At 45.6% G+C, this 15,092-nt stretch overlaps 1 protein-coding gene across 1 annotated transcript in view; it reads left to right on the forward strand.

Moving 5' to 3' along the window:
* LOC144669355 (inositol 1,4,5-triphosphate receptor associated 2-like) overlaps positions 1-15,092 on the forward strand; it is a 184,654-nt gene that overhangs the window by 77,083 nt on the left and 92,479 nt on the right. The window contains exon 9 of the mRNA XM_078531724.1: positions 13,840-13,890. Within this exon, the coding sequence (XP_078387850.1) occupies positions 13,840-13,890 (51 nt within the window). The remainder of the gene's footprint in view (positions 1-13,839; positions 13,891-15,092) is intronic.

Genomic DNA, 15,092 nt, shown 5'->3' on the forward strand with positions numbered 1-15,092 from the left:
AAAATTTAAATGGGGCGTGGTGACATCGGGAGTTCTGCCCGAAGTCATCCCGCTTCAGCGAGCAGGCCCTGCCCCCCCGCTCGCCGACCGGAAAATCCTGGCCAACGTTTGGTTTAGCTTCTTACGGCTAGGTGTAACATCTTACCATCTCTTTGAAATTCAAACTAACCTAATTTATCTAAAAATGCAAATGTTCCTCACACCTCACATTATAAAACTTCAGCCATGTTTATATATTTAGCCTTTCAAACTTAGCTTCCCTTTTGGTAACTCAAAAGTTCCAGACCAGCTGCCTCCAATTCAATTAAATCCCCCCCCCCCACACACACATCCACACAGAGAAACTAATCCAAACCCCACTATTAACCTACCTTTACATATTTTCAGGACAATAAGATCACATATCCAATTAGTAAAAGAAGGCAGGGCAGATTGTTTCTAATTTAATAGAATAATGCATCTAGCCAATAATGTTGAAAAGGTGAGTGCATCAGTCTTAGTTTTATGTAAGAGGGATGCCATTTGGTTCCACTCCAAAGAGTGTAGTAATAGGAGAGGGTTCAATGTTGCTTCTAAAAATATGAGATTGATGTAAAAGTTTTTGTCCAAAACAAAGCCAATTTAGGACACAACCAGTACATATGAATTAGAGGGGCTGGGGCAGTATGACATTTATCACAGATTTGATTAAAATTTGAGTAAATCTTCGATAATTTCACTTTGGATAGATGGATATGATATAGGATTTTAAATTGTAACAGCTCATGTCTTGCACATACAGATGAGGAACGTACACGAAAGAGAATAGACTTCCAGTTATCTTCTGATAAGTCTGAGTCAAAATCTTGCTCCCAGAGAGTTTTTAAGGTAGAAAGCAAAGGGCAGTGTAGCGAAAAAATGAGAGAATACAATTTGTAAATGAACCCCCTAATGAAAGGATTTAGTTCTAATATAATAAAAAACGGTGATTTGGGGGGCAGTAGAGGAAGCTGAGCAATTTTTTTAACGTGCAATATCTGATTTGTAAGTAATGAAAGAAGTGTGCATGGGGCAGATCATATTTCTGAGAGAGAGAGAGAGTCAAAAGAAGCAAAAATATTATCAATATTTAAGTTAGCAAAGGGTTTTGACACCTCTCGCGTGTCAGACTTGAAAGGCAGGATCTCCTAGTGAAGGCGGAAATAAATGACCTGCATCAATAGAGCTGCATAAAGAGAGAGATTGTAGCCCAAAGTGTGTTCTGAACTGGATCCAAATCTTAAGTGATTGTCTAACGATAGGGTTTGAAGAAAACTGACCGGTTGAGAAAGGAACGGAGGAGCACAGCAGAGCAGGCAGAGATGCGGATTGACAGGAGGCTGCCTCCAATTGTACCCATGCTAAACCAGCCGAGTCCGAATGAACCATGAAGAAATATTTTGGATATTAGCAGACCAATAATAAAACTGAAAACTTGGCAGTGCTAAATCACCTAAATGCTTGGGTCTGTAGAAAAACTTTATGAATTCTGGGCGTTTTCTTATTCCAAATAATGGAAGATTAATTGGTCTATTGCAACAAAAAACACTTGGGGATAAACAATGCAATGCACTGAAATAAGTATAGAAATTTTGGCAAAATATTAATCTTTACAGAATGTATATGACCAACTAAAGAAAGGGGTAAGCTAGACAAATGTGCTAAGTCCTGCTTTGTACGTTCCAATACAAGGTCAAAGTTGAGCTTAAAATGGTCTCCAAGGGATTGAGTAATTAAAATTCCTAAATAGTTAAAGCTGTTTACTGAGACCTTGAAGGGGGGGAAAAGAAAGAAGGCGACTTCTTAGTGGATGCATTGGTAGTCATCTTCTGAGATTCTATAAACTCTGGAACAGTTCCTACAGATTCGAGGGTAGCTAATGTAACCCCACTATTTAAAAAGGGAGGCAGAGAGAAAACAGGGAGTCATAGACCAGTCAGCCTGACGTCGGTAGTGGGGAAAATTCTAGAGTCCATTATAAAAGATTTAATAGCTGAGCACGTGGAAAACAGTGGCAGAATCGGACAGTGTCAGCATGGATTTACGAAAGGGAAATCATGCTTGACAAATTTACTGGAATTTTTTGAGGATGTAACTAGTAGAGTTGATGAGGGGGAGCCAGTGGATGTGGTTTATTTGGACTTTCAGAAGGATTTCGACAAAGTCCTACATAAGAGATTGGCGTGTAAAATTTAAGTGCATGGGATTGGGGGTAGTGTATTGAGATGGATAGAAAACTGGTTGGCAGACAGGAAACAAAGAGTAGGAATAAATGAGTCTTTTTCCGAATGGCAGGCAGTGACTAGTGGGGTACTGCAGGGATCGGTGCTGGGACCCCAGTTATTCACAATATATATTAATGATTTAGATGAGGGAATTAAATGTAATATCTCCAAATTTGCAGATGACACAAAGCTGGGTGGGAGGGTGAGCTGTGAGGAGGATGCAGAGATGCTTCAGTGTGATTTGGACAAGCTGAGTGGGCAAATGCATGGCGGATGCAGTATAATGTGGATAAATGTGAGTTTATCCATTTTGGTAGCAAAAACAGGAAGGCAGATTATTATCTGAATGGTTATAAATTGAGAGAGGGGAATATGCAACGAGACCTGGGTGTCCTTGTATGCCAGTCGCTGAAGGTAAGCAAGCAGGTGCAGCAGGCAGTAAAGAAGGCAAATGGTATGTTGGCCTTCATAGCCAGAGGATTCGAGTACAGGAACAGAGATGTCTTGCCGCAATTATACAGGGCCTTGGTGAGACCACACCTGGAATATTGTGTGCAGTTTTGGTCTCCTTTTCTGAGGAAGGATGTACTTCCTATAGAGGAAGTGTAGCGAAGGTTTACATGATTGATTCCTGGGATGGTGGGACTGACATATGAGGAGCGATTGAGTCGGTTAGGATTATATTTGCTGGAGTTCAGAAGAATGAGGGGGGTGGATCTCATAGAAACCTATAAAATTCTAACAGGGCTAGACAGGGTAGATGCAGGAAGGATGTTCCCGATGGTGGGGGAGCCCAGAACCAGGGGTCACAGTCTGAGGATATGGGGTAGACCATTTAGGACTGAGATGAGGAGAAATTTCTTCACCCAGAGAGTGGTGAGCTTGTGGAATTCATTACCACAGAAAGTAGTTGAGGCCAAAACATTGTATGTTTTCAAGAAGGAGTTAGCTATAGCTCTTGGGGTGAAAGGGATCAAAGGGTATGGGGAGAAAGCAGGAGCAGGCTATTGAGTTGGATGATCAGCCATGATCATAATGAATGGCAGAGTAGGCTCGAAGGGCCGAATGGCCTACTCCTGCTCCTAGTTTCTCTGTTTCTAACTCTTTGCAATAGAGTTAATGGGAAAAATTTCACTCTTTTGCAAATTAATTTTAAAACCTGAAATATGACCAAATCTCTCAAGAATAGAGAAAATATATGGGAGAGTTGAGGCTGGATCAGAGATGTAAAGAAGCAGGTCATCAGCGTATAGAGAGAGTTTCTGCTCAACTCCACCCGTATAACATCCTGTATATCCCCACAGCTCCGCAGTGAAATTGCCAGCGATTCAATGGCAATAACAAAAAGTGAGGGGCGAAAGGGGACAGCCCTGTCTGGTACCTCGATGGAGGTCAAAGAGTTTAGAGTGGATATTATTTGTACGTACAAAAGTAACCAGCGAAGAATATAATAGTTTTATCCATTTTATGAAAAATGGGTCCAAATCCAAATTTTTGAAGAGTGATGAAAACGTAGTCCCATTCTACTCTATCTAAAGCCTTTTCTGCACCATAGTTAGAAGAACCTCAGGGAGAGGAGTAGTTGAATGCGTATAAATAATATTGAAAAGATGCCTTAAATTAGAGAAGGACTCCCTGCCCTGTGTAAAACCTGTATGGTCAGGGGAAGTAATAGCTGGAAGGACAGGTTCAAGATGGTAGGCTAAGGCTTAAGCTAGTATCTTGACAACTGCATTTAAAAGGGAAATAGGCCGGTATGAACTGTAATGCAGAGGACCCTTATCCCTCTCTATAAGAATGGACAAAGGTGCCTCGTGCAGCGTAGAAGGGAGCGTTTTAGAGAAAAAGCATTACGTAAACAGAATAATAATGGAGAAAGTGTGATGAGAATTTTTATAAAATTCTGTTGGAAATCCATCAGACACTGGTGCCTTATTACTTTGAATGGATTTAATTGCCTTTAGTATTTCATCTCAACGCATTCATAGTCAGGCATTAGAGGTCGGATGTGAATATTATCAAAAAAATTGTGAAATAAACCAGGATCTGAAAAGGAGTCTGAGTTATAAAGTGTAGAATAGAAAAGTTTGAATTGATCATTGATCTCCTGATGATCGGTGGTGGTTGACCCTGTTGGACTGGTAATTTCAGTAATAAGCTGAGAGGAAGCAGACTGGCGAAGCTGGTGAGCCAGGAATCTATTGGTTCTTTCACCATGCTCATAAAATGTATCACTTGATCTAAGTATAAGCTTTTCTGTTTGTTTAGTAGAAAGAAGATTAAATTCAGTCTGTGGAGCTAGATGCTGTTTGTATAATACTGGGGTAGGTGCAATAGCATACTGCTGATCCACTAAGCGAATTTGGTCAATCAATTGGGACAATTTTGAGGTATTGCGTTTATTAAGTTGAGTAGTATATGAAATTATTTGTCCATGTAGATAAGCCTTCATGCTCTCTCAGACAGTAGCAAAGGAAATATCTGGGATAGTATTAATTTCTATAGAAGTATCTATTTACGAGGAAATGAATTTAGTAAAATCCGGGTCCATCAGAAGAAGAGAAACAGGTCGGTCATGGAATTATGTTGCTGAAATCACAAAACTATTGTATCCGCAAAATTCAATAAACGGGAGCAGCCTCTCCTGTCAAGGAAAAAATAGTCAATGTGTGAGTAAGTGTGATCAACATGATAGAAAAAGGAGTGTTATCTTGCTGATGTATAGAAAATGTCATGAGTCTACCAATCCGTGTATTTCCATAAATTTTCATGATGGCTTAGGCTGATTTTGATATTGGAACAGATTTTGTGGATGAGTGATCTAAATTTGGGTTAATAACACAGTTAAAGTCTCCTCCAAAAGGTAAGTGATATGAATCTAAATCAGGTATGGAAAATAAGAAGCTTGAAATGAAACGGTGATCATCCCATTTGGGTACATATACATTACCTAAGATCAATGGACAGTTAAAAAGTCTGCCTTGTACTATAACATAGTGGCCATTAGGGTCAGCTATAACCTGAGAGTGAACAAAGGGAATACCTTTATGGATTAGAATTGCCACGCCTCTCACTTTACTATGAAAATTAGAATGAGACATCTGCCCAGCCCAACCCTTCCACATTTGAAAGTGGTCAGATGTACATAAATGAGTTCCCTGCAGGAAGGCAATGACCACTTTCAAATAATGTAAATGAGAGAGAACTTTAGTTCTCCTAACTGGGTGATTTAAACCTTCTCGGCCTCTTGGCTAAGATCAAGTGTAGTGTTGCAGGGGCGACACCATGGTCCTGCCATGGCAAGGTCGGGATGGAAGGGCGAAAACCAATCGCAATCCGAATTCATACCGTGGGTTACCTATCACCGTCCGAGTCACGGTGAACCACAGCGACGAAGGAGGATCACCTATGGATCGGGGCTTCTTCACCAGGAGGATCCTGTTGAAGGCGTGCGGCTTCCAAGCTACGGAGATCTTCACCCTGCACGACTCCCGCAAAGGTGGTTATTTCGACGTCACGTTCAAGCAAGTGGCAGACTGCGTCCGGCTCCTGAGGGTGTTCGAGGAGAAGAGAGACCTGCCGGAGATGAAGATCCTGACGGCGGAGCCGCACTTTTCTCTGCCGTTGCAACGGGAACGTGAGGTGATGGTGCATGTGTACAACCCCTTCGTCCCTGTCGCCGACGTGGTCACCTTCCTCACCAGGTACTTCGATAAGGTGGGGAGCGGCACCGAGATTCGAGACGACTTGGGGATCTGGACAGGCAAACGCCTGTTTAAGGTCACGCTAAAGACCGATGGTAAGGGAGCCATTTTCCACCCTCCTTCCAGTTTCGCTATCGGGGGAAACCGTGGCTACCTGGTCTACGCTGGGCAACCCAAGCATTGTCGCTCATGCGGCAAGGCTGGTCATGTGGCGGCCAACTGCAGCGCCTCCCTCTGCAAGATCTGCAAACAGGAAGGGCACCAGACAAAAGACTGCAAACAGGCCAAGTGCTGCAACCTGTGTGGCGAGGCAAGTCACCTCTACAGGACCTGCCCCAAACGCTGCCGTACTTACGCACAGGCAGCCAAAGCCGACCACGGGGAAGCAGAAGAAATGTTCCGTGTCACTCCAACCACCAAGGCCCCCAGGGAGCTCAACGGGACAAAGGAGGACACAGAGAGAGACAAGGTGGAGAAAGAGATTGAGGCAACAGAGAGCCAATCAACAGCACCACCCCCTGAACCTTCCAGTCCTCAGGACAGCGAATCAATGGAGGAGGAGGCAGCAGTGGAAAAGCAGCAGGGGGAGTGGCGGACGGTGAAGAACAAGAAAAGTAAGAGGGAGCGAAGAAGAAGCAAAGGCGTTTCCCAGAGAAGCGGCAAGAGGCGTCTCCCATCCGACACGGATGACAAGGGCAGCAGCTCTTCGGATGAGGAAGTGCCAGAGCGGCACCGACAGAAGAGGCGGCAAAGCTCCAGGGCGTTGGAGGACGAGACACCCGAGCTCCAGAAAATTGGAGACAACAAGGAGACCAACGCACCCCAACTTTGCCTGCAACCTGAGGAGGCCAGTGCACCACAGCCCCTGGAATCTGGGAGCAGTGAGGCAATCATCGCACCCCAGCTCCAGGAAGCCGGGAACAGCAACCCCCCAGAGGGGGTGAGTTTTGGAGAAGCTTCTCCAGCAAAGGTCATCTCAAAATCCGCTCACTACGTGAACCTCCAGATGCCACTGGAGCAGAACACGGCCAAGGAGATCTACCTCAGCCCATCCAAAGTGAAGGAATTTGAGCTCACTACGGGTATGAAGGAGCAGACTAAAGGTCTGGGACTCTCAGAGACAGTGGGTTTGGTAGGAGAATAAATGCTTTAATATGGGTTTAAAGATTGTATCCATAAATGTGCGTAGCATTAAATCTACTACGCGATGTGTTGCGACCTTGGACTACCTAGCCAAGGTCAAAGCTGACCTGTTGTTTCTGCAGGAGTGTGCGATACCGCACCTCAGCTCCTACAGGCAATGGTCACGATGGTGGTCCCACGGGCCATCGATCTGGTCGGGCGGAAACGACTCTCGTTCCTCCGGCCTGGGTATTCTGCTGCGGGGAGGCAACTTCACCGTCTCCGAGGTCAAGGAGGTGGTGGGCGGGCGACTCCTGGTAGCAGATGTAATGTACAAGAACGCTCCACTCCGGTTAATTAACGTGTACGGCCCGGCACAAAGGGCTGAGCGGCTGGAGGTTTTTCAGCAGCTCCCACTGCTGCTGGCGACCTCCAGGCCGGTCATTCTGGGCGGGGACTTCAACTGCATCATCGATGCGGCTGGACGATCCGGCAGGGCCGGAAGCAGATTGGACGCTACGTCCAGATCCCTGATGGAAACAGTTAAGGATGCCAAGCTGCACGACGTCTTCAGCAACCCTGCAGACGGAGCGCAGCGTAGATACACCTGGTCGCGGCCAGACGGGTCCATTCGTTCCAGGATAGACTTCCTGTTTGTGTCCCGTGCATTCACAGTCAGATCCACCGAGGTCAAGCCGGTGTTCTTCTCTGACCACTGCCTCCTACTGGCGGACTGCCACTTGGAGGAAGACCTGAGGGTGGGCAGGGGGGCATGGAAGCTAAATGTGCAACTGCTGACCCCAGAGAACATTGAGGAGCTCAAGAGGGATTACAAAGGTTGGAGAACCGTGAAACCCCTCTTTGAGTCCCTGACACACTGGTGGGAAGTGATCAAGGGAAGCATCAAGAGGTTTTTCATCCTCAAAGGCACCCAGAAAGCTAGAAAGGAACAGAGGGAAATGTCCCGACTCCAGGGAAAGATGCAGAATCTGCTCCGGCTGCAGTCGATGGGGGTCGATGTCAAGGAGGAGCTCCAAGAGGTGAAGGGCCAGCAAGCCTCGCACTTTGCCTCGGAGGCCTCCAAGATCATCTTCCGTTCCAGAGTCCGCTCCGTGGAGCAGGATGAGACGTGCTCACGTTTCTTCTTCCAAAAGGTACACAGAGAGCGCTCTGTGATCAGCAGCCTGAAGGAAGAAGACGGCTCAGTAAAGTCATCACGGTCCGACATTCTGAGGATCAGCAAATCCTTTTATGCCGGACTGTATGACGTGAAGCCCACGGACAGCACGGCCTCCCAGTCCTTCCTGTCCTCTATCACGGAGGTCCTAGACCACAGTACGCGGGAGAGCCTAGACAAACCGCTAACTCCTGACGAACTGACTAAGGCCCTCGAGTCCTTCGAGAAGAGTAAAACCCCCGGAAGCGACGGCCTGCCGGCGGAGTTGTATTCGGCTCTGTGGGACTTGATCGGCCCAGACCTGCTAGAAGTGTACGAGAGTATGCTCCTGGCCGGCAGCATGTCAGAATCCATGAGGAAAGGCATCATCACCCTCATCTACAAGCACAAGGGGGAAAGGGAGGAAATTAGAAATTGGCGACCCATTTCACTGTTGAATGTGGACTATAAGATTCTGTCCAAGGTCATCGCCAACCGGGTCAAATCCGCTCTGGAATTGGTGATTCACCCTGACCAGACCTGCTCTGTGCCAGGCAGGAAGATCTCTGACAGCCTGGCGCTGCTCAGGGATACGATTGCCTATGTACAGGACAGGGGTGTGGATACCTGCCTCATCAGCTTGGATCAGGAGAAGGCCTTTGACAGAATATCGCACACCTACATGGGGGATGTGCTCTCCAAAATGGGCTTTGGGGAGGGAATTCGAAATTGGATCCAACTGCTCTACACTAACATCAGTAGCGCAGTCTCAATCAATGGGTGGGAAACAGATAGCTTTCCGATTAAATCTGGAGTCAGGCAGGGCTGCCCTCTCTCGCCTGTCCTTTTCGTGTGCTGCATAGAACCCTTTGCCGAGTCCATCAGGAAGGATCCGGGCATAAGAGGAGTGACGATCCCAGGCAGTGGAGGCACTCAGGTAAAAGCCTCCCTGTACATGGACGACGTCGCCGTCTTCTGCTCGGATCCGCTGTCGGTGCGCAGACTGATGCACGTCTGCGACCAGTTCGAACTGGCCTCGGGAGCCAAGGTAAATCGTGGGAAGAGCGAGGCCATGTTCTTTGGGAACTGGGCTGACCGATCCTTTGTCCCCTTCACTGTCAGGGCTGACGGCCTGAAGGTGCTGGGGATATGGTTCGGAGGGACCGGGGCATGCGTTAGAAACTGGAAGGAGCGAGTGGCTATGGTGAAAAGGAAACTGGGCATGTGGGAGCGACGCTCCCTCTCCATTGCGGGTAAGAACCTGGTCATCAGGTGTGAGGTACTCTCGCTGTTGCTGTACGTGGCGCAGGTCTGGCCCATTCCACACTCCTGCGCGATGGCGATCACTCGAGCCATCTTCCGCTTTATCTGGAGGTCGAAAATGGATCGTGTCTGCAGGGACGCGATGTACAAGCCTCTAGATAAAGGGGGAAAAAACGTGCCCAACATCGCCCTCATACTGATGGCCACCTTTGTGTGTGGCTGCATCAAGCGGTGCGTAGACCCTCAGTACGCAAACACCAAGTGTCACTACGTGCTGAGGTTCTACCTGTCCCCGGTGTTGCGAAGGATGGGTCTGGCCACGCTGCCGCGGAACGCTCCAAGTAGTTGGACCGCGCCGTACCACCTGTCCCTGGTGGAAAAATTTATGCAGAAAAACACCTTTGACCACAAGTCCATCAGGCAGTGGTCAGCACGTAACGTCCTAGAGGCCCTGAGGGATAAGGAGAGGGTGGACCCTGTGGGATGGTTCCCCGAGCAGACTGTCAAAGTCATTTGGCAGAATGCCTCATCGCCAGAACTTTCCAACAAGCACCAAGACGTAGCTTGGCTGGTGGTGAGAAAGGCCCTCCCCGTCAGATCCTTCCTACACGCCAGGAGTCTCACCCCCTCTGCACGATGCCCTCGAGGTGGCTGTGGTGGGGAAGAGACCGTTGTTCACCTCCTTGTGGATTGTGCCTTTGCAAAGAAAGTCTGGAGAGAGATGCAGTGGTTGCTGTCGAGGTTCATCCCGAGCAGTTCTGTGACACAGGACTCTGTGCTCTACGGGCTGTTCCCAGGGACACACACCGAGACAAACATCAACTGCAGCTGGAGGATCATCAACTCGGTGAAAGACGCGCTTTGGTCTGCCCGAAACTTGTTGGTCTTCCAGCACAAAGAGTTGTCCCCGACCGATTGTTGCGGACTGGCACAATCCAAAGTCCAGGACTACGTGCTGAGGGACGCACTAAAGCTTGGGGCAGCTGCCGCAAAGGCGCAATGGGGAAGGGTCGCTGTCTAAGACCTTTCTACCACAGCGCACCGAGAGACTGGGAACTGTTTAGAGCCCCTCGGGCTGTACAGATCAAAATGAAAGGCTGTAAATGACTGTAATATTGTTTGTACTGATGCACCTGGTGATACATTTTGTAAAAGTTTAACCTGGATTGTACCCTTGTAATGTTGTTTTTGAAATGGTTTTGAATGTGATTGAAGATTTTTATGAATAAAGTATATTTTTACAAAAAAAAAAAAAACCTTTCACATTGCAGGTGATAAGATAGATTGAATAACCACCCTGTAAGACCTTAATATTAGTGGACATTATGATAATAAAGTGTATGAAAGCATATGGTTCCTAAATTCCATTACGATTAAAGGAGCTCATCCACCTGAAGAATGTTAAAAACTGACCAAAAGGAAAGTACATCTGTATATTTGGAAAAGAAGGCCATATTTTAAGTCCGGTTTCATGAATTTGGGCTTTTAACAGATTTGTATTCTCCACGACGCCAGGCAAGATCCACGCTGAGATCAGGGTAGATGATTATCTTGCTTCCATGAAAGTCTAGTTGACCCTTTTCTCTAGACAGATGCATAATTTTCTCCTTCACTCTATAGTGATGTAGTCCTAGTATTATTGGCCTTGGGGGCTCACCATGCTGTGGCCATGATGCCAAGACCACTTGTTGATAAAGACAAACCTCAGCTGAAATACGAATATATGAATGTATGAACAAGGAGCAGGAGTAGGCCATTTGGCCCCTTGAGCCTGCTCTGCCTTTTAATAAGATCATAGCTGATCTAATAGTAGCCTCAAATGTGCATCCTGCCTACCCCCGATAACCTGTCAACCCTTCCTTACCAAGAATCTGTCCACCTCTGCCTTAAAAATATTCAAAGACTCTGCTTCCACCGCCTTTTCAGGAAGAGAGTTCCAAAGACTTATGACCCTCTAAGAGAAAAGATTTTGCCTCATTTCTGTTTTAAATGGGTGACCCCTTATTTTTAAATAGTGATCTCCTACCTCTAGATTCTCCCACAAGAGGAAACATCCTCTCCACATATATCCTGTCAAGACCCCTCAGGATCTTATATGTTTCAATCAAATTGCCTCTTACTCTTCTAAACTCCAGCGGATACAAACCTAGCCTGTCCAACCTTTCCTCATAAGACAACCTGCCCATTCCAGGTATTAGTCTGGTAAGCCTTCTCTGAAGTGCTACCAATGTATTTACATCCTTAAATATACCGTACACAATACTCCAGATGTGGTCTCACCAGTACAACTGAAGCAGTACTCCTGATGTGTTGTCACTAGTGTGTTATGATCCCAGCTGAAGTTACTCCTGGACAAACAGAAAATGCTGGAAAAATTCAGCAGTTCTGACAGCATTGAAGTTTTGAGTCCATATGACCTTTTTTCAGAGCTACAGAGAAGTAGAAATGTGATGAAATGTATACTGTTTAAGATGGGTGGAGTAGGTGAAGCTGGATAGAAGGCCAGTGATAGGTGGGGCAAAGGAAAGATTGACAAAGATGTTCCCCTATGCACTGTATTCCCACTTTGAACCAAATCCCCAAATATACTCACTTGGTCTCTGCCTCACTCAGGCCGAAGTCTCTCCTCACTGACCGTGCGTCTCTTACGGAACAGATTACACAAATAATCCACAGGAGGGAAATAATGTTGTGGAAGTGTAGGAAGTACCTTGGCAGAAAGAGCGATTAAGCCTATGAGAGAGAGAATAGCATATTTCTCAAATTGCACCTAGATGGTCTGCATAGTTTTTTTTGAACTTAAACCTTCCTATGTTTCTTTGAATTCAGCATGGATTAGGGTTCAAATCAGGTCGGCACTGCACAAGTTGAATTTAAACCCCGGTCCTTAAAAAAAGAGACAGAATCCTTTCTTGTCCTTAGAGAACATAGTGATTTGCTCTATCTGGACTGAATTCAAACACAAACCCGATGAAGAAAAGTGTGTTCCAACTTTAATTACAGACTTTGGGGAGGTAAGTTTTTTATTCTTTCATGGGATGTGGGCGTTGCTGGCAAGGCCAACATTTGTTACCCATCCTTAATTGCCCTTAAGAAGGTGGTGGTGAGCCGCAGTCCATCTGGTGCAGGTACTCCCTCAGTGCTGTTAGGAAGGGAGTGCTAGGATTTTGATCCAGCGACAGTGAAGCAACAGCAATATAGCTCAAAGTCAGAATGGTGTGTGGCTGGAAGGGGAGCTCGTAGGCGGTGGTGATGCATCTGCTGTCTTTGTCCTTCTACATGGTAGAGGTTGTGGGTTTGAAAGATACTGTTGAAGGAGCATTGGTGAGTTGTTGCAGTGCATTTTGTATATGGTACACACTGCTGCCACTGTGTGGGTGGTGGAGGGAGTGAATGTTTAAGCTGACCAAGCGGGATGCTTTGTCCTGGATGGTGTCAAGCTTCTTGAGTGTTGGAGCCACACTCATCCAGGCAAGTGGGGAGTATTCCATCACACTCCTGATTCAGTGATGGTAATGCCATTGAATGTCAAGGTGAGATGTTTGGATTCTCTCTTGTTGGAGATGGTCATTGCCTGGCTTTGTGTGGCACAAATGTTATTTGCCACTTATCAGCCCAAGCCTGAATGTTGTCCAGGCCTTGCTGCACACGTACATGGACTGTTCGTCTCAGGAATTGTGAATGGCACTGAGCATTGTACAATCATAAGAGAACATCTCCATTTCTGACCTTATGATGGAGGGATGGTTGTCGATGATGTAGTTGAAGATTGTTGCGCCTGGGATATGTGGAGCAGAGTGTAGGATGACCTAATGTTTGCAAAGAGTTGAGGATGTGATGTCAACCAGGAGACCATTGGAATCTGGAAATTTATTTTATTGAGAAGCAAAGGTGAAGGAATGATGCCCAGTGACAATATTACTATGGTCAGTGTGCCTTTGAACTTTTCCTGTTATTCTCCTCAAACTGAAAATATGCAACTCTGTATGCTTTTCCTCATTGCGTAGAGGTCAAAACCCACTCATTCTTTCCAAGGAGCTCAAAACTATGGAAGTTCCGAATCTTATCAGTTGGCATTTCTCTTACAAGCATCATCTAATTGCTACTTTTTGATTGATTTAATGTTCTCTCCTGACATTTACAGCCTTGGTGGTGTCGTGCATATGGGCTTTATCTTTACCTAGATTCCTCAATTCAAAATTAATTAAAACATTCAAAATTGAAGTAGATAGACTAAGGTCTGGCTAGAAAATTACAGATATGAATGAAATTATTCCAGTGTTGCAATAAAATATAATGGAAAAACATAGATTTCCCATGACAAGAATTTAATGAAATCTTTTTTCAATAGGAAAAGGAACAACAGAATCTAAGCACAAGGATTTGTCAGCTTCAGGAAGAGGTAAGCTTTTGGAGTGGGGAGACAGGTCAAGAATAGATCTATTTGTCTATATATTGGTACATCACATGTCGTCAAGATGAGTCAGAGGGTATGCTATATTGTAACAATAAGGATCATAGTCCAAATAACACATAATCTATTATTGCTGAAAAAAGAGACATGCTGTAGAAGCTTTTCATCTTGCACTCATCAGCACAGATGCTAGAATGCCAAATTGCAAAGGGAACAACAATATATGCTGCATAAAAATGGGTGTTGATTGGTTGGCAAATTGACCCTAATAGATCGAGGTGTTGCCATGGAGAGTGCAACAGGGAACTGTTGTCCCCCATGCTTTGTCTAATTTTAAAAAAGCACAATGCCTAGACATGTTCTTTTTGCCTATGGGGGACAGGTCCCTGCATATGAATATATGTAGCTTCTAGTAAGCATAAGTGAGCCACATTGCAAGCCCAACTGATAAGCTTAGATTAGTTATAGTGTAATTCTTAGCACACTCAGGATTATTCAGCAAGTGGTGTCCAATTGCGGAATCACATCTAATGTCGAACAGTATGTTCTGAGTTTTGCAAGCATGGGCTGGTTGAATATTGTCAGTACTGTGCCTATTGTGAACAGCTGAAGGGATGTGCTGTTAGATACAAGCCTCCTGTCGTTTGGACATACGGGCTATGTATCTGACATTGCATCGGCACTAAAATTCATATACCAAATTACGTCTTCTTGGCTTGATGGCAGCATCCTGTTAGTGGAAAATACCACTTGTGTTACTACTGCAGAGTAGCAGCATGAAACGACCAACTTCATCTGTTGCTGAAATTTTCAACATACCATATGCTTCCAGGGTAATTTATGGTAGTCTGGGCACTTTGCAAGTCCGAAAGTAGCAGCCTTAGGCCCATTCATGAGAATGTGCTATACACAGCGAGCAATGATCTGCTTGGTGTAGCCATTTTTCTGCAGGATAGCTTTGTTGTGCCCTATTTCAGTGTCAAGTTTGCACGGTGAGCACATGGCTTGGGCCCTATTTATGAGATTGCCGATAAGGTCAATCCTATAGCGCGTGGAGTTGTAGGAATCTCAACGTGTATATTTACTAGTGAAGGTTTAGGCTTGCGGTAGAGAGTAGTGAAAAACCCATTAGCGGATTTCTCAGGATAATGATCAGATCATTGTTCGCTGTGTACTATAAAGTTTTGCAC

This window comes from Cetorhinus maximus, chromosome 29 (assembly GCF_964194155.1).
Source record: "Cetorhinus maximus chromosome 29, sCetMax3.hap1.1, whole genome shotgun sequence".
NCBI classification, from domain to species: domain Eukaryota; kingdom Metazoa; phylum Chordata; class Chondrichthyes; order Lamniformes; family Cetorhinidae; genus Cetorhinus; species Cetorhinus maximus.